Source organism: Dendrobates tinctorius, unplaced genomic scaffold (genome assembly GCF_039654945.1).
Source record: "Dendrobates tinctorius isolate UK_male_01 unplaced genomic scaffold, ASM3965494v1 ptg000015l, whole genome shotgun sequence".
Taxonomy (NCBI): Eukaryota; Metazoa; Chordata; class Amphibia; order Anura; family Dendrobatidae; genus Dendrobates; species Dendrobates tinctorius.
In genome coordinates this window covers 47,476,991-47,497,701 of record NW_027361683.1, presented here as the reverse complement: position 1 = coordinate 47,497,701, position 20,711 = coordinate 47,476,991, and the positions used below count along the sequence as shown (strand labels likewise).

The window sequence follows — 20,711 nt, the reverse complement described above, 5'->3', positions numbered from 1 at the left end:
GAGTACCAAGTGATCTAAAACCAAAGTGGAGCTCTTTGGCAGTGCATAACAGGGTAATAGCTATAGATTGCAAACATACAGACCGCCTACAGTGAAACACTGTGGCAGATCAATGATGTGGGACTGCTTTGCTGCCTCTGAAACTGATCACGTTGGACGTGTTCGGTTGTGTGTACATGATGAGTATTGCAGTAAGATGTTTGCAACAAAAATGCATACACACTGCCCATTTTTTTATGCATTTTGTTCCCATTCATTTGAATGGGTAAAAAAAAAAAAATCTCGGCAAAAATTGACATGCTACAAATTTAGAAAATAATTTAGAGATTTGAATAAAAAAAAATAAGTAACATGTGCATGACATTTCAGAAAGTATTTGTTTTGCTGGTACTGTAAAGCGCTGCATTTGTTTTTTTCAAACAAAAAGGCATGGTATATAAAAAAAGAGAAAAAAAACCCGCAACATGTGAACAACCACTTATAGAAACAGTGAACTCAGAGGATTGTCTGAGTATTTGAGAGAAATGTGCTCCAAGAGTAAGAAAACAAAATGGTTTTACAGCACGAAAGTGGCTAGAGGTGTGTTGGGGTTAGGGTTGGAGTTAGAATTGGGGGGTCCTCTGTTTAGGTACATCAGGGGATCTCCATTCACGACATGGTGACCGCCATTGATTCCAGCCAATTTTGGGTTCAAAAAGTCAAATGGTGCTCCCTCCCTTCTGAGCCCTGCTATGCGCCCAAACAGTGGATTTCACCCAAATATTGGGGTATTGGTGTACTTAAGAAAAATTGCACAACAAATTTTGTGGTCCATCTTCTCTTGGGTCTAAAATCATTTTACTTTAAAAAAAAAAAAAAAAATTTTCATTTTTTTGCCATCCACATTGCATTAGTTCTCGTGAAGAACCTGAAGGGTTAATAAACTTCTTGAATGTGGTTTTGAGCACCTTGAGGGGTGCAGTTTTTAGAATGGTGTCACTTCTGGGTATTTTCTGTCATACTGGCTCCCCAAACGCACTTCAAATGTGACGTGGTCCCTAAAAATAGAGATTTTTGTGGGTACTCACCGTAAAATCCTTTTCTCCGATCCAATCATTGGGGGACACAGACCGTGGGTGTTATGCTGCTTGCCACTAGGAGGACACTAAGAAAACACAGAAAAAAGGTAACTCCTCCCCTGCAGTATACACCCTCTCGCCGGCTGGGAATTCCCCAGTTCGGTGAAAAAGCAGTAGGAGCATTAAACAAGTAACAATAACTATGTCAAAACCTAAGAGTGCTACAGTAAGCCAAAAGGCTAAACAGGGTGGGTGCTGTGTCCCCCAATGATTGGCTCAGAGAATAGGATTACACAGTGAGTACCCACAAAAATTCCTATTTCTCCTACGCCTCATTGGGGGACACAGACAGTAGAACGTCCTAAAGCAGTCCCTGGGTGGGGAGAATACAACTGCTAATACCCCATGTACCACTGACTCAACACTGTGGTACTGCAGATTGCAAGATGCGTCTGCCAAGAGCTGCATCCGCAGAGGCATAATGAATTTGGTAATATTTTGTAAAGGTATGCAGACTGGACCAAGTCGCAGCCTTGCAGACCAGTTCTGCCGTCACCTGGTGCCCACTGATCAGGTAGAATGCGCCTTAATACCTGCTGGGACAGGTGTGTTCCTGACACGGTAGGATTCCTTTATAGCCAAACGAATCCACCTAGCTAGCATGGCTTTTGAAGTGGCCAGACCCTTCCTATGTCCCTCTGGAAGTACGCACAGGGCATCTAACTTGCGGAAGGGAGCCGTTTGCGAGATGTACCGTCTCAGAGCCCTAACCACATCCAGAGTGCGGAGGGCCTTCTCAATGCGATGGACTGGTGCCGGACAGACTGAAGGCAAAACAATTTCCTCAATGAGATGGAAGGAAGACACGACTTTGGGCAGGAAAGACGGGGATGTCCTGAGAACTGCCCTGTCCTGATAAATTCAGGAATGGATGACGGCACGACAGGGCCGCCAATTCCGAAACTTGTCTGATTGACGTAATTGCCACAAGACCACCTTCCATGAGAGAACAGTTAGTGGTATGTCCTGCAGTGGTTCGAAGGGAGCCTCCTGTAACGCTCCGAGAACCAAGTTAAGGCCCCATGATTCCAATGGCCTTTTATAGGGGGGCGCCACATGGGAAACTCCCTGAATGAACATCTTCACCAGTAGTTTAGTGGCAATTTTGCGTTAGAATAGAACAGACAAGGCTGAAATTTGGCCCTTGAGCGAGCTAAGCGCGAGGCCTTACTTTAATCCAGATTGTAGGAATTCCAATATGGAAAGAATGGAAAACGCCAGAGGGGATCGATCATGGTCCTTGCACCACGAGAAGAAGGTTTTCCAGGTGCGGTGATAAATGCGCATGGACACGGGCTAATCATGGTGGAGATCACATCGTGAGAAAACCCAGCCTGTGCTAGAATCCAGGATTCAACGGCCATGCCGTCAAAGACAGGGCCTCTGAGTTCTGTTGGTAAATTCGGGCCCTGTGAGAGTAGATTCATGTGATCTGGAAGTCACCAGGGAACGTCGGCGACCAGTTGTACTAGTTCTGCGTACCATGCCCGGCGCGGCCAATCTGGAGCTACTAGGATCACTGGTACTCCCTCTGCTCTGATTTTCTTGATGACCCTTGGGAGCAAGGGAAGAGGGGGGGAAAAAAAAAAAACAAAAAAAAACAAAAAAAAAAAAACTACAGGAGCTGGAACTGGTGCCACGGCAGAACTAGGGCGTCCGCTCCGATGGCGCATAGATCGCGCAATCGGGCAATGAACTGAGGAACCTTGTTGTTTAGTCTTGAGGCCAAGAGATCCACATCCGGAGTCCCCCAACGATGGCAAATCTGCTGAAAAACTTCTGGATGAAGAGACTACACACCTTAGGCAAGGACTTTGGCGACTGAGAAAATCTGCCGCCCAATTCTCTACGCCCGGGATGTGGATCGCTGAGGTGTGCGAATGGTTGATCTCGGCCCAATGGAGGATGTGACTCACTTCGTGCATGGCCATCCTGCTCCGAGTACCCCCGATGGTTGATATACGCCACAGCCGTGGCGTTGTCGGATTGGATCCTGATGGGTTGACCTGCGAGGAGATGGTGGAAACTCAGTAGGGCAAATCTGATTGCTCATATCTCTAAGATGTTGATGGGGAGACGTGACTCAAATTGACCAATGACCCTGTGCCGTGTGGTGACGAAAAACCACACCCCAACCCAGAAGACTTGCGTCGGTGGTCACCACCGACCATCGTACTGGGTGAAAAGACTTCCCTTAACTCAGGGAGGATTTCAGTGTCCACCACTTGAGGGCTTGTCTGACCCGCAGGGACAGAAGGAACCAACGGTCCAGGGAGAACGGGTTCTTGTCCCAAGTCAACAGCAATGTATGTTGTAAAGGGCGGAGATGGAACTGTGCGAAGTGGACTGCTTCCATCACTGCCACCATTTTTCCAAGAACCCCCATGCTGAAATGTATGGAGTGAGAAACTGGTCGGGAAAGAGTCCGTGCTCCCTGTTGTAAGGCTCGGGCCTTTTCTGGAGAGAGAATGATCAACCCGCAGGAAGTGTCCATGATTATTCCCAAAAAGGGAATCTGCTGGGCTGGTGTTGGGGAAGACTTTTCTAAGTTTATTTTCCAACCCAGGCGAGAAAGTGGATTTACTGTGATATCCACAGATTGTTCGCAGGTTGGAAGGGACGGACCCTTGATCAGCAGGTCGTCCAAATACGGCAGTACCACCACTCCCCGACACCACTCCCCGAGCGTGAAGAATGGCCATGACAGCCGCTATGATCTTGGTAAAGACCCTGGGGGCGGTGGCGAGTCCGAAGGGCAAGGCAATGAACTGAAAGTGTTCCTCTTGAATTGCAAAACGCAGGAACTGCTGGTGGGATGAGCAAATCGGAATGTGAAGGTAAGCATCTTTGACATCGATGGATGCTAGGAACTCTCCTTTTTCCATGGAGGCGACAACTGATCGGAGATTCCATTTGGAATCGCCGTACCTTGACAAACTGATTTAACAGCTTGAGGTCCAGTATAGGCCGCATCGTTCCGTCCTTCTTTGGAACCACAAAAAGGTTTGAATAAAAACCCATGAACCTTTCATCTTGAGGGACCCGAATGATGATTCCGTCCCTTTGCAGGGCATGAACGGTCCGAAGGAAGGCTGTTGTCTTTGTCTTGGGTGGTGAGGACTGGAAAAAAACGTGTCGGGGGGGGGAATTCTATTTTGTATCTGGAGGACACCAGTTCCCTGACCCACTCGTCACAGACGACCTCGAGCCAGGTGTGGCTGAATGAAAGTAGACGACTGCCTACCTTGTCGGTGTCCGCAACAAGTCATTGTATAGAAGATCTATGAGATCTGGCTCCCCTAGCTCCAGATGCCTTTGGCCTTGTCTTCCAAGAGCGTTTAGGTCTGTATGAGACCTGGGAACCGCTGTCTTCACAAGGGGATCGACCTGATCCGGAAGAGAAGGTTGTTGAGGACTAACTGGGATTGTTGCGAAAAGGTCGAAAGCGAGTCAGATGTTGATTCCGAAACGGCCGGACAGCCGTTTGTTGAGGAAGGAATTTACTTTTTCCCCCCCCCCCCGGTTGAGTCAGAATAAGTTGGTCCAGTTTCTCTCCAAATAGGCGACCAGCTTGATAGGGCAAGAGAAGTCAACGATCTTTTGGAGGTGGAATTTGCCCGCCAGTCGTGGAGCCATAGGGCTCTTCTAATGGAGACTGCATTAGCGGCAGCCTGCGCAGCACAATTGGTGGCATCTAAAGAAGCGTCCACTACAAAGTCCCCTGCGTGAATTATCTGCCTGGCAACACAGGTTGCCTCCGGAGGAGGAAGATTGCTACCTTGGAAGGCAGTAAGACTTCTGCCCAAGCGGCTATTGCCTTGGCCACCCAAGTCGCCACGAAAGATGGAAAAAGTGCCGCTCCTGAAGCTTCAAAGACTGAGCGAGCAAGGTAGTCAATTTAACGATCGGAGGGGTTTCTGACTGAAGAGCCCTCTGAAACAGATAGAAGCGTCTTAGAAGCAAGGCGCGATACAGGAGGGTCCACCGAAGGGGACTGTAACCAATCTTTCATTAGATCTGGAGCAAAGGGGTATTTAGCCTCGATAGGCTTTTGCCCTGTGAATCGTTTATGTGGCCAGTCCCTATGTTTCTGGACAATGTCTTTAAACTCCGGATGGCTGGCAAATACCCTGCGTACATGTTTAGTCTTCTTAAAGGAGATAACGTGTTCCAGAGCGGGAATATTTTCCTCGTCCGTCAGAATCTTGTTGACTGATTCTATAAGAGAATCAAGCGACTCTTGGTCACTTAAGGGATTCTGAGGGACTGACGTGTCAGACTCGAATTCAGAGTCATGTTCGCTGCGAACATTAGGAGAGGGAAAGCGAGAGACAGAACTCGCTGATGCTGAAGCGCGAGTGTGACTACGGGACACGTCATGGGTCTGCTTTCTAGAGACCCGAGAATCCCTTGAACGAGTACAGCCCCTGCTGGTGGACGGTTCCCGGCCATCGCCAGAGCCCTCTTCGGGCGGTAAAGACGTGATCTGACATAGAGGATTCTCGAAGGGAGTCTATAGCCTTGGTCAGTGACTTCACAGACCGTGACAGGGACGCAGCCCACTCAGGGGGACTAAACGCAGGGAGCACCGTAGCAGCGGCTGGTGTTTCAGCACAAGCCGGGTCGCAATCCGTGCATAAAGGATTAGTTTGGGCACTGGGCAAGGCAGTCTTGCAAGTGGTAAAAGCGGTAAAGAACGCAGTGTGCTTCTTAGCAGCCCTTTTGGCTTCCTTAGATTGAGACATAGCGCCCGTGAAAGGGTTACAGGCAGAGCCTGGGTGGCAGCTGCAGGGAATGTGCAGAGAAGGGGTTAAGCTTTGCTCCGAGGGCAGATGCAGCTTACCCACGGTCCTGATGCTGTGTCCCCAGGAGGAATAGCGGTGGTCCTGTAGCGTCACCAGGTGCTGTTCTTCAATGCGCGCCCGCCCGCAGCCTTCACAAAGCCTGAGGTGAAAAGGACATGGCCCCCGAGACTAGCAGGGCACTTCTCGTACAGAGGAAGAAGCGCCAAAGACATGGGCGGCAGCGCTAATGGTGGGTGGCACTATATAAATTGCGGTCCAGTAGGCAGAAAAGCCGGGGACTACATTTCTGGGCCTACCTGCGGTGAGAGCCGGGTGAAGGGGGGAGCCGCGACGGGGAGCCGGTGTACCGCCGCTGACACCAAGTCAGCGCTTCTCCCAGGGACCAGGACCCGACCCCATACCTCCAATCCGGTGCTCATGCAGGCTGCGCTGTTCAGGAGCCTGCAGATCTCATCATCCTGGGCAATGTAGCAGAGCCGGAGGAGTTGTTAAAGGGGTATACCTCAATCGATTCTTCCTATGGGCAGGGGGACGGAGAGGCCATGGGGATGATTCAGGGCATCCGAAGCGCTCAAGTCTTCTCCATGCACTCTGTGCGCTTGCCCTCGTATCCGTGTGGGGAGACTGGGACCGTAAAGAAACCGTCGCCCAGAAGAATTAGGTATGGCCCAGTCGTCGCAGGAGAGGGTACGCGGAGGTATACTCCGCGTTCTCGCCTGTTTTGGTTCGTGGGGAGAGGGCCGTTGAAAGGAACAGTCGCCCCCTTCACTCCGTTAATTAAAAAATAAAAATTTACAGAAAAACTCAAAAATAAAATAAAAATTGTAGTGTCTGAAACCAGACCCAAGTGCCTCCTACAGACACTAAGCAAGAACTGGGGAATTCCCAGCCAGTGAGAGGGTGTATACTGCAGGGGAGGAGTTAACTTTTTCTGTGTTCACTAAAGGCCCTGTCACACATAGCGACTCACCAGCGATCCCGACAATGATATCAACATGTCAGGATCGCTGGTGAGTCGCTACATGATCAAACAGACAGCTTCACCAGCGATCAGGACGAGAGACGCCGAGCGCGCGGCTTCGCTGTGTACTTTAGTTACCAGTGCGCTGATGCAGGGAGCTGGTAACTAGGGCACACATCGGGTTTCTAAGGGACGTGCGTTACTTAGATACCCAATGTGTACCTTAGTTACCAGCTGATCGCTGGTCTCGCGCCTGTCACACGCAGCGATGCGTGCTGGCCAGCGGGAGACCGGCGATCAAAGACATGTCCAGGGCTTTCCAAGAGCGATCAGCGATACCGACGGGGGGGAAAAAAATCGGTCGCTGATCGCTGTCACACACAGTGATCTCGCTGGTGAGATCGCTGTTGTGTCACAAAACTTGTGACTCAGCAGCGATCTCTCTAGCGAGATCGCTATGTATGACGGGGCCCTTAGTGTCCTCCTAGTGGCAAGCAGCATAACACCCACGGTCTGTCCCCCTCAATGAGGCGTAGGAGAAAGATGGCTTTGCACATTTTGTAGGAAAAATGAGAAATCTCTGGTTAACTTTTACCCTTATTACATCCTAACAAAAAAAACCCCAAAAATTGTTTCCTAAATAGTGCTGCTGTAAAGTAGACATGTGGAAAATGTTATTTATTACCTATTTTGTGTGATATGACTGATTTAAGGGAACAAAAAAATTCAAAGTATGAAAATTGCAAAATTGTCAAAATTATTCCCAAATTTCCTTTTTCATAAATAAACGCAAGTCATGTCGAAGAAATGTTACCTCTAACATGAAGTACAATATGTCATGAAAAAACTCTCTCAGAACCAGTGGGATCCATTGAAGTATTCTAGAGCTATAACCTCAAGGTGACAGTGGTCAGAATTGTAAAAATTGGTCTGGTCATTAAGTACCAAATTGGCTCTATCACTAAGGGGATAACATTTCCAATGATACTGTGATTTCTATATCCGCACAACTTTTCCTTCTTAATTTCTCTATTTCAATGTACAGAGACACTATATGGACAAATAAATTAGGGCACCCCTCTGAAATTCTGCACTCCAGTTTTCTCCTGGCAGGGGATTCCATGGCCAAGCTCTGCATGAAAGCCCTTTAATCCCCAACAATGCAGCCACTGGAATTCTAGTGCGATGGAAATGCATTCTGCAGATTGACACATCTCAATCTCACTTTTTTTTTTATCTGGCAGTCCGATGGACAAGTCTGGTTTCCAGAGCAATTCCACATGAAGGTCTACAGATGTAGATTGGAAACACCAAAGAAATTCCTATAACCTTTGAAAATAGATTACAAGTCCAATAACTCAATAATACATGAAATTCTAAAAACCCCTTGCGCGCCTTTTCAGGCAAAAAGGTCCAAAAGAGTATATTTGTTTGAGTAATAAAATATATTTATTTCATCCTAATACAGCACAAAATAAAAGCAGTGCAACACTCATTATGCAGGCATCCTAATATACTCTTTTGGACCTTTTGCCTGAAAAGGCGAGCAAGGGTTTTTTTCAAAGTAGATGTAGGATGGGACATCAGAAAAGTTCCCAATACTTTTCTCCATACACAGTATGAAATAAGAGAAGCAGAAGCTTCATGCCAATCACTGGTTGGATAATGGATAGAATAGGGTGTGGGGGTGGAACAACTTCTTATCAATGCCTATCGATTTAGGATGGGACATGATGAACACTACAGCGTGGTGTATGTGCGCAGTGCATGTGCTGATTACAAATTCGAGCAGGACCTCTTTGAGAGGTAGCATATTACCTTATTATATGAAACCACCTCACCAAAGACTGAGGATGCTACAGTTCTGAACAGATAAAGATCTGACGGTTTCCATAAACACAGCCTAACATACACAAAGTCCTTCCCAATTTATATGCCAGGTGCTTCTTTTTCCATGAACAGATATTGGATTCACATTTTTTGTGACATATCCCCTGTATTTTTAGCAATTTTGTCTTGAAATACACTATTTTCAACTTACAACAGCAGTCTTGTAATAGTGATTTGAGGGATCACTGTAGCACTTTCTTTCAGTTAGAGACTAAAATATCAGAATGGAAGTATAATCCTGAAACTAGAAGAGTATTTTATGAGTCTAGATAAATATTCCCTAAAATAGCCAAGGCAAAACATTTACAAAATAATTATACAACCATTCTAACATTGATGTTCTGTGTAAGAATACCTATAAATCCAATCTAAGATCTTTTTGTTAATTTATAGTTTAAGCAGCACCAGCTGGTAACATATCGAGATATTTCAGCAATCAAGAGGAAATTGGTGTGTGACGTCTGAAAACAGTCTTTAATCCTGCTCAGCATCCTTTTCCACAGCGAGCAAGGTGTTCCTGCCAAGTCTTACATGTAATAGCGATAGTCCCAGGTCAGGAGATGATGCCATCAGCAGTGTCAGCTGTAGATTATAGCCGACACACTGCTGTAAAAGTCTATGAGCGAAGCCAACAGCGATCAAACCATTTAATCCTCTAGAGCAGTGGTCCCCAACTCTTGTCCTCAAGAGCAACCAACAGGTCAGGTTTGAAGGATTTCCTTAGTATCGCCCAGGTGGTGCAATTATTGCCTGTGCAGGTGAGCAGATCTCACCTGTGCAATTTTGTGGGTAATCCTGAAAACAGGACCTGTTGGTGGCTCTTGAGGACTGGAGTTGGGGGAACACTGCTCTAGAGGATTGCAAGAGAAAGTGTGCTCCTTTCCAACCCAACACAATTACAATGTGCTGAGTCCCCATCATATGCATGGTCTAACAGGCTGTGTGTCAATGAAAGAGTGTGACAGGTGTAATTACAATGCTTTAGAGCAGGAGACTTAATTCTCCATGGGAATTAAAGTTAACTCCCTCACTACCATTAATGTACAGTTCCGTCAAAGCTAGTGTCCCTTCATTTGATGTGGGCTTGCACCTCTCCTGGCAGATGATGGCTGATTAAATCAAACATCATGTGCCTTTAACAGCCACACTTAGAGCACAGCTCCACCCGCATCCGTTAACCTGTTAAATGCAGCATTTAACACACGCTGGAAATATGAAAGTTGTCTCTTCAGAGAGGAAGAGGAGTAGAACTCTAGTGCCACCTATAGGAAGTAGCAATCCTAAAAGTCAATGTCAACCCTTTAATGAGCCTTGTTACATGACTTAGGATGAAGGCCAAAACTAGAATCTCAATTTGCAGAAACTGTTAGTCCTCTTCCTCTCTGAAGAGACAATCTGCGTATTTCCCAGAGGAGCATTGCGGCTTTAAGTCTCCTCATCTCGACATGCTTAGCATGTCATTCTCTGCAAGGAGAAACGATACTTCTTGGATCTGGGTCAGACGCCTCTCACACAACCAAACCAGATCTCACACTTTGCGCTGGTGAGGGGCAGTACCCCCGAAACACAGTGTCTGCAAATTGAGATTCTGGTTTGGTTTGTATCCTAATCATGTGATCGAGGCTCGCTAAACGGTCAACATTGACTGTTAGGATTGCTACTTCCAAAATGTGGCACCAGAGTTCTAGTCATCTTCCTCTCTGAAGAGACAATTTGCAAAAGTCAATTTTGTAATTTTCCTTGAAAAAAAAAAAAAAAAAAAAAAGTTTGCTGCAACATTTTAACCCCTTAGTGATGGTGCCAGCTTTTTAAATTCTGACCAGTGTCACTTTGTGGCGATAACTCTGGAATGCTTCAACAAACCCCAGTGATTTTTGAGATTGTTTTTTCATGACACATTGTACTTTATGATAATGGTAAATTTAGGTCGATATGTTTTGTGTTTATGTATAAAAAAAAAAATCAGAAATTTGACAAAAATGTAAAAAAAAAAAAAAAAATTGCAATTTTCAAACTTTGCTTAAAATGGTGATAACTTAGCTTGGGGCGCTGCATGAGGAACACAAAAGCAGCAAATAAAAAAGACAATTCCACCTCTTTGAACAATTAATTATAAATATATAAATATTTGCGCTAAAAAATGTGTCCTAAAGTCCGAAGATAAAATGTCCTAAAATATAACATGCAAGGCCTATAAAAAATATAATAAACAAAGATAGAGCACTAATGTGCCTAGAGAAATAAACTCAGGACAATTATATTAACCAGACCTTTCAACACCAGGATAGGGCCATGTTCAGATGGTGCTCTGTAGTCCCAATGCAAGGCTAAATGCGCAGAGTAGCTGCGTCCACTGGCAGCCAAAGTCCTTGTGCTGAAGAAATGTCCCTTTGTAATCCAAGTAAAAAATATATCCAAAATCAGTATCGAGGGTTAAATGATGAAGTGCCCCTAATGTGATTGCAGGTAAAGGACGATGCCCCGGCCGGTGACAATTGCCCACCTTGTTAGCAAAATCACACCGCTGCACAGCGACAGAAGCGCTGTGTAGGAGCTGAAAGCCGGCAAGGAACAGGACCCTGCATGACGTCACAATCTATCACGTGAAGTGACTTTAGGAGTCCTAGATATTGGAAAACCCCAAACGCGATGCCATTTTAAAAACAGCACCCCCTGACATATTGAAAACTGCTGTCAGGTAGTTTATTAACACTTCAGGTGATTTTCAGGAATTAATGCAAAGTGGTATAGCAGGAATGAAAAAGTGTTTATTTACCACCTAAATGTCACTAACTTCTGAACTGACCACTATAGCCAGGAGACTAAAGGCCCCGTTACATTTAGCGATGCACCAGCGATCCCGACCACAATATGACCCGGTCAGGATCACTGGTGCATCGCTAAATGGTCGCTAGTGAGCTGCCAAACAGGCAGCTATCACTAGCGATGCAGCAGCGGTCGGCGGTCGTACTCACCTGTCAGACGCGGTGAGGGTGACAGTCTTCCTCCCGCGTCTATGGCTCGCTCGTCGGTGCTAGCAGGAAGCCGACGACGAGAAATGGACCAGGCCGATCTCGTGCGATCAGCGATAGCCAGCAGGGGAGCAGGTCAGAGGCGAGTATCACATGTACCGATATTGCTAGTGATATCGCTGCTGTGTCACAAAATCAGTGACACTTTAGCGATATCGCTATGTGTAAAGGGCCCTTAAGGCCGCTATTTGGCCATGAACTGCTATGGCAAACATCAGGACCACACAATCATGATCTCGATTTGGCAATTAAAGTGGAAGTCCCCACGATCTATTAACTATTTATTTGATGTAGTCAGTTTGGACAGCAGCAATGGACGGTGCCAAGACCGATCGTTTGTGACACAGCAAGTTGTCAGCTATAGTGTACAGTTGACAGCTGCTGGATTGTCACCTGTATGGGGATGATATTCTCTTATATCTCAGGTCAGTAAAAAGACGTATTGGCTGTCATTAAGGTGTTAAAGCCACTCTAATGCAACAAAACCCAATTTTGGGCAGTATCACAGTTTTTTTTTTCTTCAAGATTTAAAAATCTTAAAAGTTAGAAAATTTAGAAACGTTTTCAAGTCTTGGCTACCAAAATTTATCACTAAAAAGTAGAGACTGGCAAAAAATGCAGGAGCTCTCCAAATTTATCACAAAGACATGGCAGATTTGAAAAATTAGGACGTCAGGAAAGTCAAAACTTTCTGCTGCAGCAAAGAGTTAAGAGAAACTCCCATATAACTCAAATCTGACCTAGCCACAGTGTATAAGCCATGTCCATTTTTAATGAGTGAAAATCTCAGAAGTGGAAAAAATTTTAAATAAAGAAGAGGGGGAAGAAAAAAAAAAAAAAAAAAAAAAAAAAAAAAAAAAACAAGCACCAGTCTCCACACCAAAATATCCCGATATATAGTCCAGTGAGGCAATTTTAGCAATAAGAAATAGTGCCAACAAGCCAGCCCATGAAACCATCATTTATGTAACAGACCCAAAGAGGTTTGTCATTTACAACCAAGACATCCTGGTCATTAAAGGAGTTACATCAAAGAATAGCAAAACACAATAAAAGCAAGTCATTTCACATAGGTCTCAAAAACAAAGTCCTGCCTACCCTGCCAATCAGCGACAGACAACGACTGCTCGATCTTACCTGGGGTACAAGACTAACATGAATATTACAAAAGTTCTCTCTTCGAGCTTTGAACTGGAACTGTCGAAAAGCTTCTATGAAGGGCATACTTTCAATGTCACCCACAGTTCCTCCTAGCTAGAAGATAAAAGACACAAATATAAGGGGCGAAGTATCACAGTCAGCGCATCTGTAGATCTTTTGGCAAATTAATCTTAAAGCCTCATTTAAAGACTTATTAGGTGCTCACCACCTAATCTGAGAGCAGCATAATGAAAAGACAGAGAGACCCTGATATTGGTGATGTGTCACTTACTGAGCTGCTTACTGTAGTTTTGAGAAAATCACTGTTTTGTCAACAGATCACTGGAGGACTAGCAAACCTGCCAGGTAGTCGTCAGTATTTAGGAGCCGTGTATATCCCCACCAAAACTCATGACTGGCAGTTTTCTTTCTATGCTATGCAGTGTACACAGACAGTTACCAGTTGTGTGGCGGGGTTATACAGAGCTCAGCATTCAGAGAACTGCTAGATCTGCAGCAGATGAAACAGTGGTTGTATCATAACAATAGCAAGTACTAACTTGGGCCTCTGACCCTACACCATGATGTTCTCAGAGAGGGCAACAAAAACCTTGTGAGAAATTAGGTTGGCATGTACACAAGACTCACTAATATTGATGGGTTTGGCTGACAGTCTAATTCCTCCCAACTGGCCTCCACAAGTTCATGTCAGATTTCAGCCTACCAACTCTTTGGCACTCCAAGTTCACATATTTTTTCCAAAATGTTCCCGACAGGTCCATTAACTATAACAATGCAGACGGAGTCACAGTGACAGACGGTCTACATTATTACAGTCAGAAGGAAAATGGGGAGTGGGGTGAATTCAGACATAAGCTCCAACAAGGGCAACTGAACTTAGGAAAAAATGCTACCTGAACCCAAGAGATAAGCCGCCGGGATGTCTGTCTCACTTGGATTAGTAATAACACCAATGCAGTTATTTAAGTTACTTATATAGCACATTTCCACAGCACTTTACATACACCATCATCACTGTCTCCCACATAGGGGATTTAGATTGTGAGCCCCTATCAGTATGACTTTGGAGTGTGGGAGGAAAGCTACACAAATATGAGAACTTAAACTCCTTGCCGATGTTGTCTTTGGTTGGATTTGAACCCAGCGCTGCAGAGCAACAGTGCTAACCACTGAGCCACTGTGTAACACTGCTCTGTGAACAGCTTTCTAAGGTGTATGAGTGGTTGTTAGCGGTAAGATGCCCAACCCAAAAAATAAAAATATATACACACATACAGATTGTGTAAAATTGATTCGCAGACCGATAAGGTAGTAAAGGGACATGACAAACCGTTATGTACCTCAATTACACAGACTTCTGGTTCCGCGCCATCCTCATCTACAGGAATCAAGGCCTGTCTCATCACCCACTCCTGGATAGCATCTGTGATGTGAGGAACCACTGCAAATAAACACAACATGTCACAAATACTGTCCATCATCTACAACATGACATACGCAAACAATCAAGGTTTCTTCTCAGAGGACACAAACGCTAGCTTGTCAGCCATAGAAGGCAGCAGCAGGAACATGGCCCACAGGAGTGGCCTTTGCTGCATATTCATGTAGGGACTGTCTTACAGGATTGTAGAGAAGCTCATTAGACATGTCAGTGCATCTATGCATGGGAGATGCCAGAGCTGGGAGCTATAGATCATTTCTGCTGGCTGCACACAACAGAAGACATTTACCAATCCTCATCTCCACAGCAGTGTGGTCATTTCATTCCTTCACCTTGCACTGTTTTCCCCAGATAGTCTCCTTTTCTTTCTTTGTTAATGACAGACTGATAAATCTTTCCAGTGGTTAAATTATTGTCTTTCGTAAGTCGGATGTCCAGGAAACGCTCGTAGTTTCCAAGGTCTAGGTCCACCTCGCCTCCATCATCAAGGACAAACACTTCCCCTACAGAAGACAAAGACAAGACTGGCGTCAAAGGTAAATATATTATAGCTAACAGGGCCAACTCAGTTTTCATGGACCTTGGTTCTTGCTGAAAATCCATAGCACAGGATTCCTGCAATATGCATGCTTTCTTATTACATTTGGATGGGTTTATAAAATCCTATCTACATGTATTATGTAAATTGCAGGATCGGCGCTACAATCCACAGCTTGTGAATTTACCCTTCTCTGTCCAGTTCAAATCCACCCAGCGTGCCGTACATCACCAAGTGTTTTGTATAGGTTTGCTAAAATGACAGGGATTTGTTTTTTTTTTTAAATGACAAAGAGTACATCCCCCATGAAAAAAAAAAAATACATTAATTACACAGGAACATCCAACACCAAAAATGACAGTTGTAAGCTATAGAACTTATTTAACTCTTATTGCCAGAAAGAAATGGGTGCTGTACTTGTTCAGAGAGCCAGGAGACTTGCTTTTCCTTTGAGGTTTATAGCCATACCAGCCAAAACTAAATAAGGGCTTGCATTTTGAGAAACAAGTGACTTATTAGGTGCCATTTTCCCCATATACATAGGTAGGTTCTTTTACCTATGGGCGCCACTCTTAAGTCACTATAGGTGCTTGCGGCACTAGACTGGCTGTTCACATTTTAGGAATACTAAAATCTCTCATTTATTGTTTTATAGGACTTACCCATCATGTCCATAAACACTCTATACCTGCAGATCAGCATTAAAATCATGCCTGCCTGCTTTGGGCCTTATGAAGGTGTACATGTTACACGTAGGTGTTCAAGCTGTGTTCTTCCTGAATATAAACACATCCATTTTAATCTATGGGCTATTCACATGTCGAATTTTTTCACAAACTGGGTGTCTGTGCAAAACTCATGGACACATGTCCTTTTTCATAGGTTAGAGACACTGATGCCACTTAGTAAGAGTTTCACATGTTAGCGTTTAGGTTATGTGCACATGTCCGGAATTCCCGTGTATTTGATGTGTTTTTTCGCGGCGTAAACGCTGTGAAAACGCATAAAATAAGCAAGCCATTGCAGTCAATGGCATTCCGCACATGCTGTGCTAATACTGCGTATTTTTCCACAGCAAAATCACATTGCAGAAAAATACGCAGCATGCTCATTCTTTGTGCGGAATCGTGGGAATTCCGCAGACATTGGAATGCATTGTTTCCGCTTAGGCCATGTGCACACGATGCATTTTTCCTGCGGATCAGCAGCGGATTATACAGCGCAGAAACGCTGCAGATCCGCAGTGTGATTTACAGTAGCATGTAAATCAGTGGGAAAAAAAACGCTGTGCACACGCTGCGTTTTTTTCCGCACGGTTTTTGTGCGGTACAAAAAAAAAAAAAAAAAAAAAGCAGCATGTCACTTTTGTGCAGTTTTCCACCTGTTCCAGTCTCCAAATCCGCAGGGGGAAAACTGAAGGAAAACCGCAAAAAAACAGGAATAAATCCGCAGGAAATATCCCTGTAAAGAAAAAAAAGAAAAAAGGATTAAAATAAAAAATCGTGATATTCTCACCATCCGGCGGTCCACGCAGCATCCCCAGGCCTTAGCGATGCTTCCGGCAAGTCCCGTTCCCAGCAATGCCTTGCGACAATGACCTTTGATGACGCTGCGTGGGCCGCCGGAAGGTGAGAAGATCACCTTTTTTTTTTTTTTTTTTTTTTTATTTATTATTATTTTTAACTTTATATCTTTTTTTACTACTAATGCTGCATAGGCAGCCTCAATAGTAAAAAGTTGGTCACACTAGTCATACACTATGTTTGACAAGTGTGACCAACCTGTCAGTTTTCCAAGCAATGCTACAGATCGCTTTGAAAACGCTAGCATTCTGCAAGCTAATTACGCTTGCAAAACGCTAGTTTATCGCGGGAAATACGCAGGAATTACTCAGGAATTCTAGCGTATTTCCCGCAGCAGGGAGTTGCGGAATTCCCACGGCAATTCCACAACGTGTGCACATAGCCTTAAGCACAGCGTCTGAATGAGTCCTAAGGCAGTGTGGCTGAATTTTGAGAACAGAGCTTGGTTCCATTATGACACAACAAATTTCTATTAGGCTTCATTAAAAGGGAACCTGACGTTTTTTTCGCTTATTAACTTTGCCCATAACCTTTAAGATGATGAGATCGGAGAGCTGCGCAAGCGCCTCACTGTGCCCTGATGAGTATCCCACTGCGCAGGCGCGAGACTTAAGGCACTACATTGATGACAGACGTCTGCCAGCTACAAGAGGTGACGCTGATCAAAATTTGGAAACACCAATCCGATTGCACAATTTACATACAGAGTAGGACAAGTATAAAACACTGAGGTATGCAGGGCACCTATGATGATTTAAAGGATTTTAAAGGTGATTGGCATAGTTTATAACTGGTGACAGGTGCCCGTATTTTACAGATGTATACAATTTCTTTTTTTCATGGACCCATTATAGACTATAGTGATATATACATAAGCCAATTTTTTTCCAGCAGTTGGAATGAAAAATGCCAATACAAGTCTATTGATGTAAAAAGTGGCCAGCACACAGATCGCATCCATGCACTGTTCATGTTTGACATGGCAAAAGCATGAGAGAAGCTTTGTCATTTATTTGTCCCCAACACTGATGACATCAGAGTGCAGGCTGATGCTTTGTGTGCACCTATAGACTTGTATGGGTGCGTGCCGTCCAATATACACTACCAATCGCAGCATGCAGCAATCTTTCTCTCATGGTGACTCGGCATGTGAGAATAAACGCTCGTCAGCGCGGCTCCATAGTATATAACATTGGAGGGAGAGGTATCCGATATCAGAGAACGCTCAGCCGAGTTACACACTGGCTACTCACCTGCGTGCGGCCCCTAGGCCCCTGAGCTGAGGCTCTGTTGTGTGGCCCTTAGGCCCCTGAGACAATCATGTTGAGCGAGCCAGGGGATGCTGACGTCAGCACTTTTGAACCAAGTGTGAGTCCTCAATGCACGTTCAATCGTCACTAGTCAGAAATGTTAACCATTCCACATACCATGTTCGTAAGGAGAGAAGGTCCCAGCATCAATGTTAATGTACGGATCAATCTTGATTGAAGTGACGTGCAGCGAGCTGGATTTCAGGATCGTCCCTATGCTGCTTGCAATGATCCCCTTGCCAATACCGGATATCACGCCGCCCGTCACTAGGATGTACTTCATGATGTCAAATGAGGCCGTAAGAAAAGCTGTGGAGAAGAGCGCGTGATATCAGTGCAAGGAGTAGTGACTACTTGCTTTATCAGTTACAATAATATTCATAACCTTACAAATAAAGTAGGAACATCACGGTGCATCAGTATACATTTACTGCGGGAATGGGAAACAAAAAAGAGGCCATGTATACTATGCAAGCATGACCTCCAAAATCCTGATACTGAAGCTGTACGGGTAAGTTCACACTAAGTGTTTTTTCAGCAAAACCTGATCGCTTGGCAGGAAAGAAGCTGCAGAAATTTTTTTTTTTTCTTTAAAAAAAAAAAAAAAAAAAAAAAAAAGCATATTTTCCTTGGCGATTTGGGCACGCTAGATTTGTCTCTTGTACATGCTGGTAAAGTTTAGCATGGAAAAAAAAGTCCTATTTTATAGACGCAAGTTTTAGCACAAAAAATGTAGCAGAACTGGACACCTGCGTTTTTTGGTGCCTTTTTTTCATAACATTCATTTCAATGGGTGAAAAACGCAGAGAGAAATGACATGCTGCATTGTGCAAAGAACAAAATTCGGATGACAGCTGAGTGCATGAGATTTCTGAAATCTCAGACTTAAAAACGCAACTGAAATTGTGCATAAAAAAACCTCTTGGTGTGACCGTAGCCTAAGAGGGCCTAATTATTGCAAAACCCAGATCAACACCATGCAAGAATAGATTGCATAAATTGCAACTAAATAGGTATATAGAATAGGAATGTGCAATTGGCATATATGTTCTAGTAACACTGTGGAGGAGATATACATATTTATATACCGTAGATGCAGTCAACTGAGTATTCGGAACCACGTGGTAGGGCCCGGGGTGTAGCAATTACATATAAGCTAATAGAGCTCCATCGCTGCGATGATGTTAAAATACTGTGCTTCGCACATGCAGTATTCAAGAAGAGAGTGACAGTACGTTTTCTTTCAACAGTTGGGAGAACTGTCCCGGCCGGTGACAGTCTCTCGGTTACTCACTGCTCCCTTGGTGCACCGGCGTTTGTTCACAGCGCGGTGCCGCCGGCTGCAGGGAAGCTCCAGGATCTTCGTGACGTCACAAGTCACGTGGTTGAATCCAGCGAGTAGTACGGACCAAATCCTTCCTACCGGTTTCGGAAGTACACGACTTCCTTCATCAGGGATGGTCCGTCATAGGAATAGTCCTCTTTTAAACGAACATGAGGGCCAGCTCCCTCTCTCCGTCCACGTTCTCTCCAGTGACCGTGAGTCAAACACTGAGCACCGTCCTCGTCGGAGACTCATTTGCGCAGAACACCCGGCGGTGACTCTGCAACCCTGCTGCCAATGACGTCATCGGCCTGCGGCCATAGAGACGTGACAAAACATTACGTCTCTATGGCCGCAGGCCGATGACGTCATTGGCAGCATGGTTGCAGAGTCACCGCCGGGTGTGCTGCGCAAACAAGGAGTCTCCGACGAGGACGGTGCTCAGTGTTTGACTCACGGTCACTGGAGAGAACGTGGACGGAGAGAGGGAGCTGGCCCTCATGTTCGTTTAAAAGAGGACTATTCCTATGACGGACCAACCCTGATGAAGGAAGCCGTGTACTTCCGAAACCAGTAGGAAGGATTTGGTCCGTACTACTCGCTGGATTCAACCACGTGACTTGTGACGTCACGAAGATCCTGGAGCTTCCCTGCAGCCGGCGGCACCGCGCTGTTAACAAACGCCGGTGCACCGAGGGAGCAGTGAGTAACCGAGAGACTGTCACCGGCCGGGACAGTTCTCCCAACTGTTGAAAGAAAACGTACTGTCACTCTCTTCTTGAATACTGCATGTGCGAAGCACAGTATTTTAACATCATCGCAGCGATGGAGCTCTATTAGCTTATATGTAATTGCTACATCCCGGGCCCTACCACGTGGTTCCGAATACTCAATTGACTGCATCTACGGTATATAAATATGTATATCTCCTCCACAGTGTTACTAGAACATATATGCCAATTGCACATTCCTATTCTATATACCTATTTAGTTGCAATTTATGCAATCTATTCTTGCATGGTGTTGTTTCAAAAGCCTCTATTGGGGTGATTTTTGGGATTGCGGTATTTTTGGAACACACATGCTTATGGAATATTCTTGATTTTTATTTCTTATGCATTTATCTATTCACTTGCAATTCATTGTCGCAGTGCACTGTTCGATAGCCCTATTACTAGGGTGGTTTTTGGAATTATGTGAATTATTCAGCGCAGACATATTTTAATATTATTTGTATTTCAAGTTACAACATAGTGTTGTGTTGTTTCGACTTGCAGCGGATATTTCTCCTTTAGTACTAGCGCCCCCAAAATACCTTTATAATTAGAGAATCTTATTCAATCACTTCACAAGTCAAGAAACAGAAATTCCATATCCATGAATACAAGAGGAAAAAAGACCTTTAAGGAGCTAGTGGTAAATTACACAATCAGCAACATTATGATGATTAGAGAGGAGCGAACCTTTTAAATGGAACCTGACACCAGGTTTGGCCAATACGAGCACCGCCTTTCAGGGCTTATATACAGCATTCTGTAACGCTGTAGA

The 20,711-nt window shown here is 44.8% G+C and overlaps 1 protein-coding gene across 2 annotated transcripts in view; it reads right to left on the bottom strand.

The window, feature by feature from the left end:
* Nucleotides 1-20,711, bottom strand: part of CTPS1 (CTP synthase 1) — a 114,119-nt gene that overhangs the window by 87,526 nt on the left and 5,882 nt on the right. For both annotated transcript variants that reach the window (XM_073564152.1, XM_073564153.1), the window contains exons 2-5: nt 17,957-18,148; nt 14,741-14,911; nt 14,308-14,408; nt 12,944-13,060 (exon numbers count right to left, since the gene is read on the bottom strand). In XM_073564152.1, coding sequence (XP_073420253.1) covers nt 12,944-13,060; nt 14,308-14,408; nt 14,741-14,911; nt 17,957-18,148 — 581 coding nt within the window. The remainder of the gene's footprint in view (nt 1-12,943; nt 13,061-14,307; nt 14,409-14,740; nt 14,912-17,956; nt 18,149-20,711) is intronic.